The sequence below is a fragment of the Lycium barbarum genome, chromosome 2 (assembly GCF_019175385.1).
Source record: "Lycium barbarum isolate Lr01 chromosome 2, ASM1917538v2, whole genome shotgun sequence".
Lineage (NCBI taxonomy): Eukaryota > Viridiplantae > Streptophyta > Magnoliopsida > Solanales > Solanaceae > Lycium > Lycium barbarum.
The window spans coordinates 26,375,022-26,400,698 of record NC_083338.1 but is presented as its reverse complement, the minus strand read 5'-3'; the positions used below and the strand labels follow the sequence as shown (position 1 = coordinate 26,400,698).

The 25,677-nt window shown below is 36.1% G+C and overlaps 1 protein-coding gene across 4 annotated transcripts; it reads right to left on the bottom strand.

The window, feature by feature from the left end:
• Positions 1-5,993: 5,993 nt before the first annotated feature.
• On the bottom strand, positions 5,994-25,420 carry LOC132626383 (rho GTPase-activating protein 7-like). Of its 4 annotated transcripts, none has more exons than XM_060341238.1 (22): positions 25,096-25,415; positions 22,339-22,375; positions 19,176-19,252; positions 16,797-16,867; positions 16,644-16,722; positions 15,943-16,087; positions 15,707-15,826; positions 15,336-15,413; positions 14,416-14,471; positions 14,239-14,308; positions 13,686-13,773; positions 12,175-12,418; positions 11,719-11,940; positions 10,996-11,325; positions 10,378-10,427; positions 9,747-9,807; positions 9,577-9,660; positions 9,025-9,138; positions 8,772-8,941; positions 8,389-8,458; positions 7,121-7,321; positions 5,994-6,446 (listed from the first exon to the last, which is right to left on the bottom strand). In XM_060341238.1, the coding sequence occupies exons 1-22, from the start codon at positions 25,147-25,149 to the stop codon at positions 6,264-6,266; spliced, it is 2,604 nt and encodes an 867-aa protein (XP_060197221.1). In that variant the 5' UTR covers positions 25,150-25,415; the 3' UTR covers positions 5,994-6,263. The 4 variants fall into 4 exon arrangements, with proteins under 4 accessions (XP_060197221.1, XP_060197222.1, XP_060197223.1 ...); XM_060341239.1 differs by having other exon boundaries at positions 5,994-6,443; positions 25,096-25,413; XM_060341240.1 differs by lacking the exon at positions 19,176-19,252 and having other exon boundaries at positions 25,096-25,414.
• Positions 25,421-25,677: the final 257 nt, after the last annotated feature.

Genomic DNA, 25,677 nt, shown 5'->3' with positions numbered 1-25,677 from the left:
ACCCATAGCAACTGACGAACCATAGTCATGATCCGAAAGGTGTCCTCCCGAGCTGTCGGAGCTTGCTTGGCTTCTTCCCACTGAAGCTCCAAGGTGGTCCTCAGGGCTTGAAGACCTCTATTCTCTTTTCGTAGATGGGAAAGATCATCTGAAAGGTGCTAGTTCTCCTCCGTTAGCTTCTCCATATCACGAAAGGAAGAAGGAAGAATGTTCTTGAGAAAATCGAGGGCAGAAGAAGCTGCAGCTTGACCCTAGAAAAAGACAAACGGAAAAACTTAATACGTGCGTTCATTCTAAGACTAATTGATAAGGAGTAAGCGATTCGTATTACCTGAAGGAAAATACCCACAAGATGGGTCAGGGAAGCCTCCAACCCAAGGCCCGAACTAGTAGTAGGAGGAGGCTGAACGGAAGGGCCAACGCTTGCATTTTCAAAGAAAAGAGCAATGTTTTAAAAGGCGGGGCGTTTTTCATATGCCTCGACGAGGCGAAAGCCCCGAGGTACGGGGCGCAAGCCCCATGGGTATTTAATTTTTAGTATTTTATAAAATAATATAATTACAATATATATTTTTAAATAGGTAAAATTACATTAAAAAAATAAAAGAAAACTGTAAATAAATGAAAACATAATATATATTATATATATATAGATGTGTTTGATCCTCACAAAATACTAATTAAAGCAATCGATTATACACCAACAGCACTTACAATTTGTAATTATAGATAACATAATTTTACAAGTATAAACAATACAATGAAATAAAAGCTATTATGAAATGCAAACTAACGCTAACATCTTTACTTTCAAACAATGAAAAATCACAATTTATTAAAACAATATTACTATCAAATGATTCATTTTATCTCCCTATAAGCAAACAATCAATAAGGCTTTATTAGTATTATAATTAAAACGTAACTCCTTCATGAATAAAATAAAATTACTTTCAAATAGCGAAATAATAAAATATGACAATTTTGATACATAGGACAAAAGACCAATGATAAGTGAAAATGTACAATTCGGCTTTTTTTCTAAAAGAAATAATCAGTGTTATTCATCCTCACGATGTTCTCAAATAGTAAATATGCAATATTACGACATGTTATTTGAGTTAGACTCAATCTTCTTATTTCTATAGATGAAAAACTATTAAGTATCATTCATTTGTTAAAGAATTATGAGGATCAACGATTTTAATTAAAGGAATTTAACATATAATTTGTGTAAGAACTGTTAGGCGAACCCCGAGTGTTGAACATTAGTATGTTTAGGGCATACAGTCGGGCGCGTAAGGCGTAAGCCTCATAGGAACTAAGCCCCGCACGTGAGTCCCGGGGCGTTTTGTCAGTGCCCCAAATTGCCTTTTAAAACACTGGGAAGGTGCACCGCCACCCACTCTCCTGGGTTGGCCTTCATTGACTCCCAGCTCCACAAAGGCCTCGGTAGAAGGGACCCTCGCCCCCTCAACCTTAGTAGCCCGGTCATCATCTGCGCCTGCATGGACTGTCCTCTGCATTACCTCCCGCAAGTATTCACTGAGTCGGCGACGCGTTCTTACCCGTGGACCAATCCCCATGGAGGAAGATGCCCTGGTGTCATATGGAAGCGCAGGCTTCTTTTTATCTCTCGCCTCAGCGGCCGCCTCAGCAATACGCGCCCAGGCCTGGAAAGGCTCCTTCCAGGCAGAAGCCCCCCGAGCGGGAAGACTTGGCAAATACGAAAGAAGTCAGAATAATACCCCAAGAGTCAAGCAGCAAGGGAACGAAGGTAAGGGAGAGGCACTAACAATGGTTTTTCCCTTCCATTTATCGGCGGATATACCTCTCAGGTCTGTTCGACATCTCCGGAGGTACGGAGCATGCCTATCACCCAATTAAAAATATCAGGCAAGGGTTCAGGTACGACCAGGGCTACTAGAAGAACGTAGAGGATAGAGTTAGAAGGGGCACATAAGGAAAGTCAAGGAGAAAATTCAAGAAGAAAAGAAAGCGGATACTCACTAGCGTTGTTCCACTGCTCTAAAAGAGGGTCGCGGGCGGGGTTGTAGAGATGGATGGTGCGGATCATCACGAACCGATCACACCGTCCTCGATCGTAATCATCCTCGGCACTGGTAATGAGGCCTCGAGAGCCTCAGAAAGCCAGGTTTATCATTCCCCCACGAATCATTCGGGGGGAGTAGAGGTGGATCAGGTGATCCTGAGTAAACGGGAGGTTAGCAAGGGCCATCAGGTGCTGCAAGCAGCAAACTACTCTATGATTTTGGGGGCCAGTTGCCCCAAACAAATGTTGTACCGGCGATAAAAAGCCTCAATAACTTCATGGATCGGGGTAAGTATAGATTATAGACATGCCGGGACGTGTTGGGTAATACTAGCATTAACAAAGGGGGAACACATCAATCTCACGCTCTCATTGACAACCGGTATGGACTTGAGGGATGTAGAGTTATCGATCAGGGAAGTAATGCCTTCCACAGATTCGTACTGCAGGACGTTGCGGAAATCCCTCTCGAAATTGAAATTTGAGGGGACGATGTCAGACACAGGGGAACCCAGGTTTATCGTTCGAGTGAGTGGAAAGGATGAAAGTCGGCGGCAGGCGAAAACTGCCGACGTAGCACCTAACTGCTCTTGTATGCTTGCGAGAGTAAGATCATAAGACGAGGACGTAGATGTTGACGTGGACGATGAAGACATTTTCAAGAAGGCTAGAAACTGGGTTTGCATAAAATAGAGAAGAGTAAGAGTGAGGATGGTAAAATGCAAGTCCGGTCATTCGTTTAAATAGCCAACAGATAAAATCATTAGCCTTGGAAAGCGAAGTGGTGTGCCCTGTCAGTGAATGTCGATCGGTGTCTCTGGAAGAGTGTTGTTGAACGAGTGACTGAGCGCATTAAAAGCTGACATGCAAAACGTCTGATCGCAGGAAAAGAGAGATGTTTCGATTCTTGTGAAGAGTTTTAAGTGCGCACAGGCTCTTCCACTTCTCGGGCTCATACTGCGAAGAGCTCAGAAATTGGGGGACCATCTGTATGGGGGTAAAAGCGCATCTAGGCCCAGTCACGAGACCGGATATCTATCACGACCACGGGGCCTATATAGCTGGCCTCCACTCCCACCAACTCATGTTACATCTGTAGACCTCGGTCACTGTGTCACAGTAGATAAGCACGTTGTGCCACAGTCATGTCACATCACACGAACATTAGGGTTGAAAAGTCTTATTTTGGCTTATATAAGATAGCTTAGAGTAGAAGGGAAAGGATTTCATTGATACTCTGGCTCTCACCATTTGTAACACTCTCTCATTTTTTCACTAAGAATACTTCCGGAACCATCACTTTCTTATCATTTTAGATACTCGAATCTTATCATATTATCTTTGTTATTTGTTAAACCATATCACGATCTAGACTACTCCAGACCATGCTCACGCAAAGAGTTCTCGAGATTGGCTATGACCCACTTGTCTTCAAACCTTAGAAATTCAAATCTCTAACTGATTTGTTGATTAAACCTGATTTCACCAGAAAACACACATAAAGAACCATTGTTTATACATTAAGGAACAAATGGAACCAAAGTTCATGTATGAAGGACCATTTTGATCATTTTCAAGTTCATGTATTAAGGACCATTTTGATTATTTTCTCAATTGAAATTTATTGAAAAATAAAATAAAATTTAGCCATCTCAGAATCAACTTCAATCTGTGGGGTCTATAGTTGAAATTACGGGTCTAAAATTTCAATGTTCAAACCCACAAGTTTGGCATAACTTGAGATCTCTGGTCTGCAGACTGAATGCAGTTCAAATTCAATCGAATTTAAATTTTGGCATAATCTAACTTCAGACCTAATAGTTTGAAGGTAATCAAAAGGTCTAAAAAAGAGAAAAATCAGCAGCAACAGCATGAGTTGTCCTTAAATATATCAAAATTGTTTGGACTTCAAACAATTCTTAAAAACTGAATATATTTTAAATAAGAGTGCTCATAGCAATTATCTGATGTCATTTTTACAAATTTGCATCGTATAGGATTAATTGAAGGAAAACGCTCCCCACCAACAGTCAATGCATTGCTCTTTTTGGCTTATCAACTATACCTTTTTCTAATGTTGCTTTTACTTTATATATTCATTATGATTTCTAATGTTGCTTTTACTTTATATATTCATTATGAGAAGAACATCATTTCAAATCAGAAATGGTCTGATCTCTAAAGAGGTTACATAATTTTTCCTTTTGACTATTTTTATTCATTTAAAAAATCATACAAAGGATTGAGTGTATAGAATTTTAATGTAATTTTCAATAGTAGTTAAAAGTTGATGTCCATTAGTCATATTTAAATTTTGGTGAGTTGACGTATGATACACATAATTCTAATGGAGAATATAATAGTATTTGATGTTATTAGTGGATTACAATGGGTATGTTGTCGTTGTTGATTAACTTTAAAAGATATATAGGATTAATGGATTACAATGTGTATGTTGTCATTGTTGTTTAACTTTAAAAGATATATAGGATTAGTGGATTACAATGGGTATGGGTATGTTGTCGTTATTGTTTTTCTTTCTCTAACGATGGATTGCATGTCAAATTTTGGGTCACAATCTTGTGACTTGTTCAAGTTAAATATGGGTCACAGGAAATTTATCCAAACATCTCAATTACATAGGTTAATTAACGAGAACATTACTCTTACAACAATTTGTATTTATTACATGAATTGATTGCATATTATTGGGAGATTTGAACAAGAGGGTACTTCGGGAATGTTACTATTACCCCGCTTCATCACCTGTGTGATAGTGACCGTTTTCAGTCTAATGAAATAAATTTTAACTAAAATACCAACTGTATATGAATTATGATAGCAACTGCCAACTGTATATTTTCACACTATACAATTGATTTTCTAGCGAACTGGAGCCAATACAAAAAGATTATTACTCCTCCATCTCATATTAGTTGTCAAGGTTATTAAAGCTACTTGTCCCAAAATACTTGTCATTGACAAATCTTGGTACGCGGAATGTGATAAGCAGGGACATTCATGGAATTATTTTATCCGACCTTCTCTATGAGATAGTAATCCCACCATTTTAGTACAAATGGTGGGATAAAATAATCTCGAGCCTAATTAATACCCATTATCGAACGCTGAATAAATAATCCTGCATCTTATTCCACGATTATTATCCTTATCTCACCAATCAAGAAAACGACGAAATAGCTGATCAACTCAGGAGCAGAACCAGAAAGAGAGCTTTTGCAATATAGAATTCTGGTATTTTGGGTACATACTAGATAATCTAGGGCTGTTAGGCATTCTCAAATTTGTACACAATATGGCACCATTTCTTTTTGCTCTTCTCAAATTTGTACCCTTTTCTAATTATGTTCTTATTAATATACAAGTTGGTGACATTAATTTTAAAAAAAAAAAAAAAAAACTGTCAAGATAATAACAGGTGGAAGAAACTTGATTTCTTCACGCCTGCATTCTCAAACGATGGAATTTGATGCCATAATAATATCTTAAAAGCAACAGAGAATTCCACCAAACAAGATCAAAACAACACTAACAAAACAATAGCAGAATACCAAACCAAATCGTAATGATTATAGAAAAACCCAATTCAACGTAAACTTCTAGTAAACAAATCTGATCGTTAATTAGTAAACCGAACCTAAAGTAAACTGGCAACATAAAACAATGACGAATTGGCAAAAGCTAATACCCAAAAAAATAGTCGCAAAGCAGTGTGGATATTTTATCAAGTTCTATTTCCATATTTAAAAAGCGACTACTATAGTTTTGAGACAGTAGCTGTGTTTCAATTAGCAGTCTAAGAAGTGTCTGTTTGGCCATTTATTCCAAGTAAAACTAATAGGAAGATATGACAAAATTACCCGAGTTTTAAAGTCCTAAACAACATGACAGTCCTCAAAAAAATTACTAACATCAAATATACATGAAAATGTTCCAACTGCATGCGGCAAGGTGCCTTGTCTACAAGACGACACAATAATATACATTTATTATTTTACAATGTGAATTTCAGAATTAATGAGATCACTAACAATACATAGAGGTATCATCAATACAACCAAAAAGAAAGGGCAGAGGTGAGAACGATAAGGATACCTCGAAGTACAGAGTATTTTAGAAACCTATAGGCTATAATACACAGAGGATATACAAATGATAGGAGCTTTGAAAGCTCAAACAAAATCTTGATTCAGTTCCATGAAGGAGATGAAGGTTTGTACATAGGTTGATGAGATGATCCATAGTTTAGGTCAAGGTTATGGAGTTGCTCCATCAGTTGAGAGCGCCTTTCCTTGAAGAAGTCAAGACGTGTTGTTAATTCGACCAAAGTAGAAGATGCAGCCGAAGGGTGTCGTGTATAATCCATCACCTGCTAAAATAATGGTCAATAGCCAACACAAAAATGGCCCTAAACTTCTAAATAGCCATAAATCGGAATTACCATTTAAGCAAATGTACCAACTTGATCTCAACAAGTCCTAACTATTTGGTGTATATTTCTACTATATTCCCGTATGGCTAAATTGAAAAGTGATACAAGCAAACCGGGCAAAAAAAAAGAATAGCAGCTTAAAAAATCTGGCTAACTTGGCATTTAAGGGTGTAAACCGTGGGAAAATAGGGTCCAAATCCCAAAAGACAAAAAAAAATGCTATGTGATTTCTTCCCATCTGCCTAAGCCTTGGAGAACAGGATTACCCGATACCTATACTAGTCAGAGGTAGCAAATACCCTGTGAAATAGTCGAGGTGCACACAAGCTAACTATTTCACCACCTATAGAAAAGATCAAGCTACAACATTTCACTATAACAGCCCATGTTTTCCGTGGAACCGATCTTTCATGTTATGTTATGTTATATTATATGTTCTCTATAACAACATTTCACTGTAGCAGCCAAAAAATATCGGAACAAACGACGCTGTTATACAGAAGGTTTGGTTGTATCTCTACATCAGCGGGTCATCCACATATGCTTATGTGTTGGAGTACCCCCTTGTGCGTGAGTTTGTGTGATAACAAAAAGATGCAGTTTTCACTAGTTACCTCAGTGGCCTTTGAAGTCGAATGCAGGGGGAAAGAATCAACAGCACCGCATTCACCCACAAACAGACTGGTTGATGCTTCAGTACTCTTAGAATCACTTAAGCTTGTCTCTCGGTGTTGTTTCCGAGAAGGCTGCCTAATACCAGAGGCAGATGTTGGTACTTGTCCTTTCATGTTCCTCAAATCTGAACCCAGCAATTCCTGCATCGTTTCAGAAGGTTCACCATATAAGAAAATTCTATAAAATAATAAAAATAGAATCTGCAGAAAAATTTACTACTAGCAAGCTAGAATGGAATGGTTTGCATTTAGTTGTCTTTATAAGTAAAAGAAAATCTTGCAACTTCCAGCATCTAAAACATCATGATTCGCATCTATTTCTCTTTTTATGATTAAGGAAATTTAGTCAGAAAAACATTCACAAGTTTCTCGTCCGTGGAGTTCAGCCATAAGCCCATAAAGTTTCACTATTGTAAAACCTTTTCAGTTTGCTGCAAATTCCAAATGAAAAAATAAGAATTGAAATCTCAGGCAAATTTTATAGCATGCTCCCTGGATGAACACGTCATCTACGTAGAAGCCCGAAAACCAGAGACAATATTAGCTAATATATTTTCAGCTTTTCATATCAAATAGCGTACCAATCCATATTCATTCAGCTTCGATATGATTGATGGAACCAAATGTTAATCTTGACATGAAATTTGACAAATTGAGAATAGAAAGAAATTGATCCAACTAATTAGTAATATATACCGCAACAATTGAAAAGATAGTATATACATCTTCTACAAAGGAAAAGAAGAATGGAAAAATGGTAGAGACTCGAATAACTATGGATGAGTTTGAAGAATGCATTCATCTACATAAATTCACCTTCATTTTATCTTCCGATAGACACCACGTTTAGCACTAAAAGAATTAAACTTCTAAAATATCAAGGGAAGATCTTTGTAACAAAACATAGTCTTGAGACTTGAGATTCAGGCAATGGCATTGACCACCAAGTAGAACTAAAAAAGATGAAAGACCAGCATAACAGGGAGATGAATAATACAATAACAGCCATTAAGGGTTATACAGTATGAATAATACAATAATACGCAACTTAATAGCTCAAAAAACACATCACTGACAGCATGACTCATGCTGCAAGTTTGACTTTAAGACATAATTCGAGAAGAATGAGTGCAAGGCCAAAGTTATTTATCAAATGCACGACCACCTATATGATTATAAAAAACCCAATATATAGAGGACAAAATCACCTCATTTCTTTGTCTTCTTTCATGATTACAGAAAGCAAGTGTCGTGTCAAAATCTTGCTGGTAAAACTTCCTACAGACAAAAACACACTTAATAAGTATAGGGAAAAGTTAACAAAATATGTATATTAAAATAAAAACGGGAATAAGAAAAAATATCATTAGCTTGGGCAAACACTTGGTACTGGACTTAAAGTTCGTTTTATAGCTTAGATAGCCATGTTGATGATGATAAAATGGAACAACCCATGATCAAAATGGAATTCTCTTCCAGTCAGTTACAAACAACAATAGCATTCTCGATTATTGCATTTTCTTAACTTTCTTATTATTGCATGCCACTGAGAAGAACTTCAAAAAGTATAAAAAACTGAAAGTACACTCACAACTGAGAATTATGGTTTGGCCCATTTTGATAACGATCACTAGTGTCAGCTAATGAGCCATAATGATGCTGTCGTTGCTGATTAAGTTGATTGTGCAACTCAGCAACCTTTTGCTTTAGTCTAGCCACATCTGCTTCGGCAAGGGCTATTTCTTCAAGCTCAGCCCTAGCCTTCATAAAAGTAAAATACCTATTAGAAATAGAGAAAACAACGGGAAGGAAAATGGCAACAGTTACTCGATCATCAATACAACCTTGGAATCCATAGTACGAGAACCTGACAACTGTCCAGAAGACATGCTCAAACCAACTTCAAGTGCAGCTCTCAAGTCCCTCTCAGCCTGTAACTGTTCTTGTAGTCTAGCCACCTTCATAAATGTTAAACATGGTTTAATAATTTTCCATGAAAATTGTGAGCTTGTGAGTGCAAAATCTTCAGCCTACAAAGTGCAGAACACATCTTAAAACGAACTAGGAATCATAATAGAGTAGCAAAACCAGCTATATTTTCATTTTTGACCAAAAGACGAAGAAACATGGATAAAGTAGAGAAGAAACAGATGATTGGTAGAAATTATTCAACAGCACCAAACTAACCACAAAAAATAAGGAAAAAATATTTTGAAAAATACAATTTATGTGCATAGATAATAAGGAAAAGAAGCAAAAGGTTACCAAGAATCATGCAATGCAATTGAGTTTTGCAGTTGCTACATTATTAAAGAGAAACCAACAAAAAATATTAAATAAATTAGCTTAAAGGGACAACACTTTGTGGTCTTATCAGGGATTAATTACTCTCATACATCTTGTTCAAGGGCCAAGCGACGCTCGTGCAAAGCTTGCTTTCGTCTCTCCAGGCTTGCTTGCAGAATCGCATTTCCTCTTGCCTAACACAGGTTAAAACTCAATGGACTAAGCAAAGAAGAGCATGAAGTCAAGAATTATAAAATAGAACACAAACTGAGATGTATACCTCCTTCGCAATCCTATGGCGCAAGTCATTTTTTGTTATCTCAAGTCTCTGTATAGCAAGCCTGTTGACATGTCAAAAAAGGCCCATCTTAGAGACATTGAATGATAAAAAGATGAAAGAAGGATCAAACTAACTAATGTACTTTGCCCAAAAATTCCATTGACAGAGGCAGCTTCTAAAGTTTATAACCCACAAACAAGCTTTGAAACAGGATATAGTGTCATTCCAGCTTACCTGAAGCATTGTCTCTTCCAGCTTTGAATTACAGAAAGGATTGATTCAACAGAATACAAATAATAACTTTAAAAGGCACAGAGAAACAAATGAGCATTGAATCACTGAAATATCAATTCAACTACACCGCTATTAAAGGTAACGTCATTTGCTACTACTTGACCAATCTACTGCTCCCACATCACAGAAGCTTGTCTTTCTCCCAACTTTGAGCAAACACGAGATATACAATTTATCGTTATTAAAACCATCTAGATAGAAAGAAATTAAAATCCACTCTGGTACCGTAGATGCACCCATTCATAATTCTTCTTCAATCTCGATGGAGTCATATTTCAATTAACTAAAAGTCTAAAATAAGTTTCTCTAAATACAAGGAGAGAGACAGATGCCTTACTCTTCCTCTCCAGAAGAATCAACTGATTCTGTTGATGGAGTACTTCTACCCTGTGCAAAAGTAACAATCAGAGGATTAGATTCCTTATTCAGCTATCATGATACATGGAAGCAGACAATTTTTCCTATTTATTTTTGTTTTAATAGATACTGAAGCAGATGTACATATATTCAATGATTTTATCAAACTTAATCTCAATTATTCACATATAACGAAGGTACTGTTGTTTTTGCCAGAGATAATAATGTTTATGAATGACAATCCCAGTTGAATAAGCACACACAGTTAGCTGTGGTCACAATTAGTTCTGCAAGAAATGAATACAGGTATGCAGTATGCTTACCCATCTTACATATCCTAATCACCAGTTCTATCAAAATGAAGTCACAGTTTCAAACTTTTTAGGATCTAGTCTAAGTTTATTCAAGACACGAGAAAATCTGTGGACTTTTCACATCAATCCTAGCATGAGTAAGACGACACCTGCAGCCTGAATGCTTTATGTAACACAAATCAACATTCTAATTGCAATCACAGAATTAATGCCTCATCTTTTGCACTAAGAACATTGGGGTATTCATCAGAAAATGAAGTTCAAAAATAAATGCTAACACTCACATTGCTTCTCCCCCAAAATGTTGACCTTTTGACATTCTGGTTTGAAGGTGTTAGCTTGCTGCTCGGTTTCTCTATGCCTGAATCAGGTCCAGGGACACCGAGGGGCGGCCCAGGATCCATAGATGACAGTATCTCACCCATGGATCGCTGAGACTCAGTAACAGCTAATTCACGAAAAGCATTTATCTCATTTCCACGTCTTTCCAGCTGTTCATTTAATGGGACATTAGAACCTGGAAGTGGCTGAGAATCCACCTTTGGTTTCAATTTCACTTCTTGTAAACAACCATCTATTGGAGATCCAACATCTGAGTCATTACGTCCAAACCCCTGTGAAGTAAATCAATGCAATCCAAATAAATACTCACAGAACTTGGCACGCGGGCTATAGGGGTTCTGAATTCCTCATAGTCCATCTAAGAAACTTAACAATTATAAGGCTGACACAAAGTATTGAAGTAACTTTCTCTGAGTTTCTGCCAACTTATTATGGAGTAATTTTCCGTGCATACATGACTAAGGAGAAATAATGGACAAATGCCACTACATTTTGTTCAGATTGTCGCCCTTTAAAATAGTCTGATAACTTGCTCTTACTTCGCAGGAAGTTTAGAAGTAAAAGGTAAAATAGGAATACAAGCTAAATAGGGAAAATAGGAATACGACAAACGGAAGACACAGAACCTTTATTAATAAGAACACGGAAGGAACAAGAGAGAGAACCTTATAATCATAAAGATCACTGGCAGCAGAACCACTGCGTTCGCTTAATTGACCACTCAATATGCGATCACAATCATCATCAGTATCTGGGTCAACCTCATTTTCAGCATCATGATAACCATTGTCTCTCATATCCAGATTATCATTATCTGATGATTCTTCACTCCCACTATGTCCAATTTGAGAATCTGCTGAAATAGAGCACCTATATAGATTATTTTCCTGTAAAAAACAAAACGAATAGCTCAGCACGTCCACCGAAGTAAATTCTGCAGAGGACAAGCTAGTACTATAAATATACATTGTTGTAGGATCGACCAAGCTAAAACCAACAAAAGTAAATCAGGGAAAAGATGAAAGAGAATCACACCTCAAAAGCAAATTATAGATTCCGGAGATATAAAATCTTAAAATGATTTTCACTGTTTTTCTTTTCATCAAGATTGAGCAACTTACCTCAAAAATATTCTCATACTCCTCAAGAAGGGTTGTAATGATAGCCTGGGCATTATTGGCTGCATTAGCAGCAGCAAGAAGCTGAGCAGAATTATCGCCATTGGCATCAAAATCATCATCCAACTCACATTCGCCAGCTAAAAGAGGCCTTAAAAGTAATGGCGCCATACAAGCAGCAACAGCTGATGGGGTCATCCGATTTTCAGATTCATGTGAAGAAATTGTATACATCATCTTCAGAATTCTACACTAGCAACTTCACAGGTTAGGTTGGCAAAATGATAGATTTCTTTTAATTCGACAAAGAAAAATATAAATATTAGCCTACAAAGTTCATCTTCCTCAAATTAAGACAGAGAAAAACTAAAACAATGTACAGATCTAAAGCGTATTCACTAGAAAACTGAAGATTTAAAGAGTGTCTCCTTCTCTCATAAATAATCTTCTTGCCTCAAAAGTTTGCAAAATGGACGTACAACAAACATGGCAGTAAGAGAAAATATAACCAGATTAACCCCCGGGGGTTAAACCGCCTCTCATTAGAATAATTGCAAATAGAGGCACAGAGGGAAGTGCAGCATCAACCAGTCAGGTGCATTAAATGGGTGAAACCATTTGGAGAAAGGGGGAAAGGGCGGGTTTACAGCTGCATCATGCATGGCGACCAACGTGGATATATCATAACTCCACGCCAAATTGTCTAGGTATATTATTCTACCATCAATAATAGGCCAAACTACAAACAGAACATGATAATCAAGTAGATCAACTTTTTTCCTTTTGAGATTAATAATAGTCAATTAGATGAACTTTAACCATCATTTAGCTCTCGCTTTTAAAGAACATAGATATTCCTCAATCACTTCACAATAGTACACTGTAATCCCTATTCAATTTTTGGAAGCATAGATAACCAGTTGTAGTTTTTAAATTTGGCCTATCATTTTTGTATCATAATTTGGACTATTTTTATTTTATAAACCTCCAGAAAGATGTTCATTAAAATATTCAAAACTGTGCCTTTTGACTCCTTACTTTCATCTGCTCCTCTAGAATTCAATTCTATTCAGTTTGCCACTCTCTCCAATTAAGTTTCAGAAAAATAAAACGATCTAAATTCAGATTAAATATACAGTTTGTCTCACTAAAAAGTTAAAGGACAACAGACAGAAACAATTGTCCAGCAAACCATAGTACCATAATGATATATCCAGATAAATTTTTTGTTCCCTGTGACATTTACAAATCAGTAAGATTTCCAAGGATATATTTGGCCTAGAAGTTGGGGAATTACAGATGATCCGCTCAGCATTACCACATTTTCTATAACTGTTCCACTATAACAAGAAGATTGTAAGCATTCAATTGCTGAAACAGATTTATTATCTATCATCAACAACTTGTCACCTAGCAATAACACCACCCCGATAAAAAGTGGTAACAAAAACTGAAAACACGGGATCAAAACAGAAATACACAGCCATATCAGCATATCACAAAAAAGAGTATACCTCTGTAATAAGCGCCTATTTGGATCAGGAAATGTTTCGAGAATGGCAGAGCGGATAGCATTAACTCGAGCTTCCTTTCGATCAATTTCTTTGGACATAAAGAGAAACAACTAGAAGTTAGAAAACTAATTTGTTTAAGTTTTAACAGACTAAACTGAAGACTGCAGCTAACATGTAACCATAGTGCACAGAAATAGTTCGAAGGACCAATAGATAATTTCATACCCAGTGACTTTATATAACTTACAAAGAAAGAGATGAATCAAATTCTTCCCAAAGTTCCAAGAACCTTCATAAAATCTTAAATTTCTCAAACCTTACTACTTTAAAGCCTTTAGCCTTTGATAATTGGAAGCCCAAAATATTTGAACTATTTATTAAGGCACTCTATTCATCGGATCTACACAGTAGACGATAAGAAAACAAGCAAAATTGTGAAAAAAGCTACGAGAAGCATCAGGAAGGGAAATCTGATGATTGTTAGAAATAAGCACTTAAATACTCCGAGAAATAATTGTAAAATCTCTTAGCAAATGTTGGCAAGTTTACTTACTGTAAGCTTCCAACAGAGCAGTACAGCAGGAAGCAGGAACAGGAGATGAGGGCAGCTCACGAAGCACATGCTGCATTAAGGGTAGCTCCAATCAGAGTTGAAGAGAGTTAAAATATTCAACAGTAGAATGAGATGATAGGGTCGAACAAGTAAAAGTTCATCAGACCAATGCAATACCTTAACACAGTCACCAATAACATGAGCATCCTCTCCGGGGCCTATTTCAGTTTTGCCTTCGAACAGTTTGACATAGATTAGCAATGGAAAATATCTTATTCAGAAACACCAGGGCACATAATAAACCCCTACAATTCTTAGTTCATGTTCTTCGACGTTGTAGCAATTAGCTAGAAAATATTTCTAAAACACCAAAGACAGGATAGGAAAAGAAAGGCAAGAAAGGATAGTCAGTGAATCACACTTTAATATGCCTTATCACAAGTCGGCATAAACAATTTGCATGGAAATTTAAAAACAAGAAAAAAGGTATGAAGAAAACAAGTCAACTTCGCCTCTCTGACTCTCTTGTGGCTTGTTATCAACCAAAGGAAAGTAGCAGGATAGATTTATTTTTCCTCCTCCTGCGAAGCTAGCTAAAACTAGATCCACATTTAACCACGAGAGACCAGAAATGGACATGAAGCACAAACAAAAGTTATGTCTTCTTAGTAAATACACTTATTCTAAACTAGGAAAGAAATCATCACTAGATAATTAATTAATTACAAGATCTGCCTAATTGATTCTATATATATATATATATAGTAGACACAATTTTTTTTCTTATAAAGTAAAGGATATTCATTAAAAAGCATCAAGAAGATGAAAACAAAAGTTACAAGAGAGAAATTGTGTCTGCTCATATACAAAAGCTAGACTATAGAACTAGTATACACAATATTACACACTATTCTCAGCAGGAATTATAGAACCAAGATGCATTGGGTGTAATCTTCCATCTAAACATGCAAAGCCATTATATACTACAATTCTTCCCATGTAAAAAAAAAAAAAAAAAGAGCATCAGATAACTACAAACTTTCTTCCAAATGTTTGAATATATAAGAAAGATGTCATCCATCAAACGAAAAATGTACCTTCTTCATATTCTTTTACCCTCTGCTCCACTTCCTCAACATCTGCAGACTGTCGTAATATACCTTCGACCTTGGAACCTGCGAAAACAGACAATTTAAAGTCAGATTCAATATGATTCTCAGACCATCCACCTTTCCATCAATTAAAAGTTTGTCCTTGGAGCATTCTTGTTTCTTCCTAATTACAAAGCTTTCTTACTATAAAAAGGAAGCTAGACCAGAAAAATAACAGCAATTGAAGAAAACTAGCCATGATTCCAGGAAGAAAGGGATGGTTGTGCTTAACTGAAACTACAATAACCTAGACCAAAGGGCTTCTCAACATTATTCTTACACAATGCCATTTTCAGGGGATCAAAGGGTGGGCTTACCATATTTCTCAAGAAATTTCAGTGCCTTCTCCAGAAAGGAAGGGCCTCCATCTATATCTTCTAAGGCGAGCAGAATAGGTCTCCCAACAACAAAAGATTTAACAGGGCGTTTATCCTTGCCTGAATAAAAAGTAAACTGGTTAAAAATAATGAATCTGGAAAAGATCAATGCTCATCTGCGCATTGAAGATGAAACTCAACAAGTCTTTACAGATAACAGTAAAGAGTGCACCAACATTGATGGAAAGACCCTTCAAAGGAATCACTAGTGTCATTCCGGAAAATGCCATCGTGTCCCATCACCAAAGCAGCACTTGGCGCTTGTGCAAGAGCATGCTCAAGGGCTGTCTTCCACTCATACAAATCCTCTGATGACTCTGCCTACAGTAGAAAGCTTGAGGCTTAATAGAGAAAATTCAATTGATGTATAACCCAGGCACATGTATCAATACAACAAGATTGCATTTATTTTGGGTGCAAGGGGATTCCATCTACACTTATTGTGAGTGGAATAGTTCTACAAATATAAAATGAATTATTTGTCAATCTCAGAAGATAGGATGCCTCACCAATTACTTATTATAAAGAAAAAAGGATGCCTATTAAAAGAGGAAAAAAAGGATGCCTCGTCCAAAATAGTTTAAGAAAAAGAATAATTTAATACTGTCTCGGCAGCACTGCTATGATTAGCAAATTCAATACTCCAAGATTATAGAGTATGGAGTACAAGACATACTGATACAAAATTACCCATAAAGGCGTATAAAAAACTCAAATGTATAGAAAGATATAATGAGAGACCTATTCTGCTAGCAACTGGGTCACTTATCAGATACATCACAAGTTCTGGGTTTCTGAAAACATTTTTGAGCTTAGAACAGTGATACAGAGAGGGAGCCTGGAGTCCAATCGAGGAGAGATAGAGAAGTAGAAGCACCTTAAGTGTAAAAGCTCGTCCATCGCGTCCATCTGGAAACAGTACAGTCAATAGCTTTTTATCTTCTCTGACAACAACACTGAACAGCAAGTAGTTGTTAGCAGAAAGATACACACAGAAAATTAGATGACAAGAATAAGATATGTGTATTACCTCCCTGAATTATTTAAGTCAATTCCACCCAAAGTTAGATTCACTTCACCACCTCGCTGAGGAAGTGTGCTCTACATGAGAAGCATTAACTGTAAGCATCTATTTACAGAAATTCGAACTTGACATCTATAATTAATAGAGACTTGATAATCCAGTACACAAAATAAGACATGGTAACTAACCACCAATAGTTTAAGAGTCCTAACAAGCAAAAAGTGAATACATCAAAGAGAAAATTAGATGACATGTCAGTAAAACCAAAAACTCGATTACTAGTTGACAACATAAAGCGCAATGCTTCAGCATATTGTATATCGACACTTTTTAGGCCCTCCGTGTTTTCTAGAAAAACATTTGATAGATTGACTATGATAAGAGATGCTATAGGCTTCAATACCTCAAGGTTACTCACATCCACAAGAGAGGACAAACACATTAAAATGGAACTATTCAGATGGAATTGGTATTTGGACTCGAATCACTTGATTCCGAGAGAGAAACGAAAAAAGAAGCCAAGACGACATCTGCCACAAATTACATGAAGGACAGACAGCTGAATATATGGGAAGGAAGACAAATCGAAGCAAATACTTACAAATAAGTTGCATTGAACAAGTTCATTTTCAAAGCTCAACAGAAACATAAAAGAATGCGGATAAACTCCTCGCTCATATGTCCTATGAAAAGTTCCCCAATCTCCTCCCATTTCCACTCCTGCATAGCCCTCCTAAAAGTAATGTCCCAAGAGATTCCTTGGTTTTCTCTCCTTTTTTCTTATGAAGTAATCTTGGTCTTCTATCCTAAGTAGTCGAATAACATAGTATTCCTATTATTTATCACTCTACACCTAGAGGACATGATTCCCTGTGATTAACCAGTCCTAAACACCTAAAATTAATGTTCCTCTAGAGTTCTTTCTCGCGAAAATTGAATTCTCCTGCCATTACCCATTCTGAATACCTTGTATTGTGAAAAATTATTTTTTCCTTTCGTAATATCCTTCCATAAACTAACTCCAAAAGGGTTCATTACCTCTTTTGAGAACAACCCATCAATGCCAATCCATTAAGTAGTTATATCCTTTCTCGGTAACACATTATCCTCATAGGAAAATCTTCACAACTATTTCCTACTTGTCGAATGTTGACAACTGTCGAATTCCCAGCACTCATTCATCCATTGAGTCCTCTATTTTCTTCGAATAAACCAAATGATACTACTTTTTATTCCCCTCCTCTCCGTCGCACAAGAAGTACCTCATCATCCAATCAACCAAATGATGCTTTTTATTCCCCTCCTTTTCATCCCACAAGAAGAGCCTCATCAATTTCTCCAATTTATTTGTTACTGCTTGGCATACAGAATAGGAATCATGTAATATGTTGGTATTTTAGGTGAAATGGATTTCACAAAATTAATTCTCTCCATTGGACGGATACTGCATAATTCATCCACTCAATCCTTTTTCTGCCTAGCCAGGTGATTCCATAAACCTCTATCTTTAACCTTTTCCCCAAACGGTAATTCTAAGTAGGTCATTGATAAAGTCGTGACCTATAGCTTTGTTGTTACGAGTTACGATCTGAAGAGGACTATATCCCTTAATGGCTTGTGCAAGGATAATTATTCCTCAACTATCAGAAGCAAAATCAGGAAGAAATATTGAAGCTATGCCATCGACATTTACATCATTTCTTTACAAAGAGTTCTCTATTTAAAGTCAAGTATCAAAGTTGTTTTTTCAATTAAAATATGATACTTGTTGATGCCTCTTGAGATAATTAATTTCTCATCCATTACAAAGAGAAAAACAAAACAAAAAGGAGAGATCTAGAAATCCTTGAACTAATCCAATCCTACTTCACGTTATCTGCTCTCCAGATTAATTTATAAAAAATCATGTTGTTACTCTTTCAAAAGCAATAGATCAAACAAGTATCCTACATTGTCTTGAACTTGTACAAAAAGAAACCATCTCAAGAAAGATGATTGAATACATAAATCAAATGTCACCATCAATTTTGGAAACACCAACTCTTCATATATATTTCTTTGATCAACTACTGCAAACGCAAACTGATATTTTTATAAATTAATACATTTTATTGGTCTGAATGGGGTATCACATACACAAGCAGAGTACATAAAAGCAGGGAATTTCACTCAAAAATATGATCCTCCACTAAATGGCACACCAACCGTCTACAATAATCGGAATCTCATAGGTAATAAATGGTCATAGCCATGAGCATCATAGAACAAAAGTCACTCTAACTTCAATAACTTGTTTGTGTACAAACTTTGAATGGGGTAGTGAAGAGTAAGTTCTATGTAGGTTTCCATCAAATAAAAGTCAGTATCAGAATAAAAGATACTAACAGGATCATTCTTGAAGAAGACCAAAGATGTCCGCGTAAGGATGAACCAGCGCTTTTTCCAAGACTTCCAACCTAGTCCTGCAGGAAGTTAAACAATCCACTTTACACTGTCAACAGACCAACATTTTGAACTTCTTCACGTAGTTAGTTGCTCGTTGGGTTTTCTTTTGTTGGGGTAGCGGTCTCAAGAATAAAAGGAAATTCATACTGAAAAAAATGAATAAAAGCACAGAAGAATGCTATCAATTACTTCCTGGATCAGAAAGTAGCATGGAAAACTCCACCATTAATATGTAGAATCAACTAGGAAAATTCCACCATCATTATGTAAAATCAACTGGGAAAATTCAACCATTAATATGTAAAATCAAATCCACTTCCTCCATACTTCTACAACGCTCATTTTTTCTTCACAAACACCACTACTAAATGTGATTGTATGTACTATGTATTCTCGACATCGATTTGAATAGAATCACTAGAGTCCCTCTGAGGAACTCTCTTTCCAAGAAAATATTCATCTATTTTCCTATCTAATTAAATTTCATTCCATCTAACGTTCCAATTCGCTTATTTATTATACGTGTGTAAGAAGTTGCAACTACCCCTTTTTACCTCATTCTCTCACACATCCATTGTTCCCTTTCCCCTCTAATGCTTCGGAAAAACAAATTCCAACTTTGTTGAAAAACTAAGATCTTTGTCCTTCCTCAGATTTTCAAAGTAGCTGAAATAATTCCAAAGTATGGTATTAAAACAAAGTTTAAAAACTTGAAAACCCAAACATGTTTCCAAACAAACACCTTGTGATCTCCCCCTCTTACAACAATAATGCTTTAGAATTTTTTGCTCCAATTAGTTTATATGTTACTGCCATCCCTGCTATCTCCCCTTTTACTTTCTTCTTTCCTATAATTTCCCCCTTCTATGCGCTCTCTCTCTCTCTCTCTCTCCCTCCCTCTCCCCCTCCACCCTCTCTAGATTTTCCAACTTATCCATTAACTCCTCATCTTGACTTCTACTTTTCCAAAGACTTCCTTGTTCCATTGTCTTGGGTTCTTTTTCAAACTTTTCAACTTCTCTACAAGACAAAAGAAAGAGTTACTTTGGACCTGGTAGCTCCTCCAAGATCACCTCACTCTTTCCGCAAAGTATGACACCTTACCAACGTCCTTTCAGAACCTAATAATGTTTGAAGTCGCTCCCAATCTAATTAGTCCAACATTACGAGCAATTGATTTGACGCAAGTTTCGTAAGCTTGAGCAATATTCTTACCGACTTCCTACCTAACAAAGGAAGATCAACAAGAGTGTGATAGTTAACAAACTCAAAGAGCTCTTCCATTGCCCTAGTGAATGCTTCACACTCCACCCTCCTTAGGAACCATACTGTATTAAAGCGTCTCCAAATCTTACCTTATCAGAAGGTAGTATTAAAATGTCTCCCCTCAAAATGCCTAAGGTATATCATGTTATATGATATAAACAAAAGCAAATTCCTTCCAGAACTCCTCCTTTGACCCTTCTCACAGCGGCCTTACATTTCTTCAAACCCCACTCAAATTACTTCCCGTACCTTTGAAACAACATTATAGGGAATTAACTCTCCCTTCTTTTATCAAAAAAAATCTCTCCTTTGAGATCCACTATTTCCAACTTTCTCACATCCTGCAATAACATAATTCCCCTATGCACTTCCTTTGTCGTGATCACCTTGTATTTTACCAGCCTCCCTTTGTATATATTCCTAATTATTGCATCACATATTGCTTTCATTTTGGTTTCTTAAAAGGAAAATCAAATTCGGCAGCCATTCATTTCAACTCTACTTTGGACATGAACCTTTTGCTTAAATCATTCATCAGTCTCACATTTCAATATTTTTCTTGATGAAATAAAACAATTCTATTAATTGAAAATTTTCAACATACAAGTAGACCAAAACTTTAAGATAATATTTTTAGATCGACGAATAATTTTCTTGCTTACGTAGCCCTTCCCTTTCAAGTCCTACCCCCTCCCCACGCCCCCCTCCCCCACCCACCCCCGCGCGCCCCTCTTTTCAGTTGCCTCTCATGCACTACTATATGCCCTTCTTTTTTACCCTTACCCTTCCTCATATTTTGGTTGCCACTACTCGCCACCGTCTATTTTTATTAAATGTCAATCAACAAGTCACTAGTCTCTTCTTAAAACCTTCCTCAGGCGCCGCTAGAAATTCCCTAAGCTCAAGTATATTAATGTCCATCCACTATGTTACCTCTCATATTGCGTATTTAAGTTGTATTTGTTGAGATAATCATAAACTATGTTGCTCGTACTCTTAAAAAAGTTGTTAGGTGTGTCGGGTCCATCAAAAGTACTGCATTTTTGGAGGAACCAACACGGGTATGGATAGAGATAAAACGGTTTCTCCCCATTCGAAGATCTCTCAACTAATTGTAGAGCTTTCCTATTTTCCTTTCCTCTAGACTCCAAGCATAAATATCAAGTTTTCTAGTATGTTCATGATAGGTTTGTTAGTCTTTAAACTGGTCGAACGAAGTCGAGCTTTGTTTTCTGAGCTTTCTAACATCGTTTGTCTTCGAAAGAAGAAGAGTCTGCGGCTTCCTAGGATTTCTTAGGAGAGAATCTTTTCAACTCATCAACTAACTATTTTCAAAAAAAATTCTCCTTTAAAATAGTAGTCCAATTCTTTAATATTAGCTCTCATGAGTGTATCTAGGAAAAAAATATCTTTCCTCTTCTACAGTTTGGATTCAATTGTGTTCTCATCATCCTTCCATCCAAAGAATTAGTAGTTCTACCAATGTGTACAAATACTTAGTAGGTCAAAGACCACCAGCTCTTGATGAGCTCTTGATGTTCTCTGATGTCTGATCCCATCAATCAATTATTCAAATGTTATCACAGTCATGACTAGCATCCTTCTAATTATCTGCTAAGTGCTAACAACAACTGTTCTTTCAATATTGGATCCAAAAGAGATGTGACAAATAGAAATAAACCTGCCCTTCATTTAACCTAAACGTCCACTATAGCAAGTAAAAGCTTGACAATGTTTTAAGTTACTTGTGTAAGATAGAGCATGTCAAATCATCAGGGAGCAGCATAATATCCAATTACATGAAGCTATTAGGGACACTAAAAACATCTTTACTGACCTTTGGAAGAGATGAATAGCGGCCCACTCTTGAAAACCTGCAGATTATTACATATTTTAGAACTTCCAGGGCAAGAAAATTAATCGTAAAGCAAAATTAGAAGCATTTGCAGCTAACATACTTTTTGGAGAAAAAAATGTGTAGAGACCATGAACAATAATGGAGACATTATGTTCATAGGCTTCAATAATGACACCACGCGATGACTTTGAAGTTCATCACACTGTAGGAAATTCTAGATCTAAATAGAAGTAATTCTTTTGCTCCGATTTGTTTCTAGATGAAGCCATTACGTACAAGAGAAATTTGTGACTTAATGGAGAAAAGATCCTAGTATTTAAGAGGATAGAGGGATTGGGTTTACTATCCGTAAGTTTCTAAAATAAAACAGTGAATTTCTCGGTCATAAAAAAAAATATTGTATCTCGTCAAGAATAAAGACAACTATAGGATATGAAGGATAATAATAAATTAAGCATCAGTAGAAGAATAAAAAAATAAACAACCTAGGAAACAATAGAAGCCTGTAAAGAACAACTTCATAAAACCAAAGACTTAGCTTGATAACCATAAACAAAGATAAGAACTTGGTGATTAAAAGAAGAATTCAACTACAGAATTTCTGAAACAAAAAGATTTCATCTCCATAGTTCTTTAGCTACAATGCTCTCATGAGCGCAAACCTTTATCTCAAGAAAGCCATAGAAATGGCAAAGACACAGCACATCACTAGTCAAATTCTCTGTCCTTGTTACCAGTAACACAGTCACGGGGGATCTATGACAAGGGGATCCAGTATTGTCGTGATGTTCATACGATGGGAGCATTTAGCAGCGAACATAAGTATATGAGATTCACAACCAGCAGAGGTACACAAGATGGTGTAGAGGTACCCCATTTGTAATTTATGAACGACACACCAGGATATTTGAGGATTACGTAATCCACCCCAATTAGTCTAAGATTAAGGTATAGTTACCTTTTAATCACAGTTCAACCAAGATACAATCTTTTAGGTAAAACTAGTATAACCCAAATTAAAGAACTAATTTTTCTGATATTTAGGATTCAACTAATCCACCCCAATTAGTCTGAGATTAAGGTATAGTTACCTTTTAATCACAGTTCATCCAAGATACAATCTTTTAGCTAACTACTATAACTCAAATTAAAGAACTAAGTTTTCTTAATGAAAATCATTTGACTACCATTGACACAAATTTTCCCTTTAGTGCATCTCCAATAAAAAAGCTTTTTTTCCTGAACGGAACTCATTTGACTGCCATTAACTTCACAATGACCCCAAGATACAATCTTTTAAGTAAACTAGTACAACCCAAATCAACTTATTTATCTGTGGTAGCTACTGCTCCTTTTTTTTCCAGACTGCTTTATTATGGCTTTGTCGCATTGTTAGTTTCATTTTCATGCTGCTTTGAACTGCTTGTCCTTATTTGACCTTTTTCGTCATGTTTTCTCTTGAGCCGAGGGTCTTTCGCAAACGGCCTCCCTACCTTCCAAGGTAGGGGTAAGGTCTGCGTATACTTTATCCTCCCCAGACCCCCACATTGTAGGATTTCACTGGGCATGTTGTTGTTGTAGCAGTACAACCCAAATCAAAGAACTATGTTTTCTGAAATGAAAATCATTTGACTACCATTGACACAAATTTTCCCTTTTTTTTAACTTCCTATTGGGTTAAGCAAGTACAACTCCGACAAAAGAACATTTTTTTTTCCTAAACAACACTCCTTTGACTATCATTGAATTCACAATGACCCCAAAATCTCTCTAAACTTCTTACATTTCCAACAAACTAAACCCATCAAAAACAATCAAGACAAACAAGTAGTAGTAAAAAAAGAAAATAACTTTACTACTACTTATTTAAGATTGAGGTACAGTGACCAAGATACAAGCTTTTAGGTAAAACTAGTAAATCAAAAGGACTAAGTTTTCTTAGTGAAAATCATTTGACTACCACTGACACAAATTATCCCTTTTTTAACTTCCTATTGGGTTAAACAAGTGCAACTCCAACAAAAGAACAAGTTTTTCCTTAACAAAACTAAATTGACTATCATTGACTTGATAATGACACCAAAATCTCTCTAAACTTCTTACATTTCCAAAAGGAGACAAACGCAAACTAAGGGCCTGTTTGGACATGATTTTTCTTTTCTTTTCTTTTTTTTCTTTTTTTTTCTTTTTTTTCATTAGTCTGAGATTAAGGTATAGTAACCTATTAATCACAGTTCAACCAAGATACAATCTTTTAGGTTAAACTATTATAACCCAAATTAAAGAACCAAGTTTTCTAAATGAAAATCATTTGATTACCCAAATTTTCCCTTTCTTTAGTCTTCCTATTGGGTTAAACAAATACAACCCCAACAAAGGAACAATTATTTCCCCTAAACTAAACTCATTTGACTATCATTGATATCGCAGTGACCCCAAAATTTTCTCTTTTTTCTTCAAACTTATTACATTTCCAACAAACAAAGCTAGCAAAACAAGAAAGACAAATAAGTAGTACTCCCTACTCCCCAAATTACATGACGTTTTTAAAAATAATTCAACTTAAACTTTCACTTTTTAGCCTTAATGAAATGATTTACGGTCACATAAATATGTATGACTTACTTTAGACCACAAGTTTTAAAAGTATTACTTTCTTTCTTAAACTCTGTGTCTAGTCAACCTATATCACATAAATTAGGACGGACGGAGTAATAAAAAAGAAAAGAAGTTTACCGTATTTGAAGAACCAATTCTTGGTCTCTCAAATGCAGCTAGTGAAGCTGACATTTTCCTTAATGGGGTTCAATAAATAAAAGCAAATAATACAAACATTGCAACAACAAAAACACTAACAGAAGAATTAGAAGATAAATCAGTAACTGAAGAATTAGAAGAGATCTGAAGAGAAAAAAAAAATTAGGGTTTCTTTTTTTTTTTTTTTTGGTATAAGAGTGATTGAACAGAAGAAAAGCAAAGAGAGGCTTATTTGCTTCTCTGTACTGTTTATGTCTTGTTGCTTTTGTTTTCTTCTTTGTTCTGTGTTGTGGGCGTAGGGGTCCGGGGTGGGTGGATTTAATTACACCTTGTTTGGATGGTTGTTTCTTTGTTATTCCATGTTACTTCATTTGCTTTGTTTATTTTGCTTTTTTTGTTGTTGTTATTTTCCTTTCTATCCTCGTTTGGTTATATTTCTTTTGAATCAGAGGTCTATTAATCCCTCTTCTCAATTTATATGAAACACTTTCATTTTTAGTCAGTCCCAGAAAGAATGACATATTTTCTTATTTGGCAACAATTTACCTTTTACGCTTAAAG

Excerpts from the sequence above, each read along its gene's own strand:
- LOC132626383 (XM_060341238.1), bottom strand. The coding sequence starts at position 25,149 with ATGTCAGCTTCACTAGCTGCATTTGAGAGACCAAGAATTGGTTCTTCA. Across the intron at positions 13,774-14,238 it reads TGCTCTGTTGGAAGCTTACA|AAATTGATCGAAAGGAAGCT; the intron begins GTAAGTAAACTT and ends TTATGTCCAAAG. Across the intron at positions 11,326-11,718 it reads GTGATCTTTATGATTATAAG|GGGTTTGGACGTAATGACTC; the intron begins GTTCTCTCTCTT and ends TTTACTTCACAG.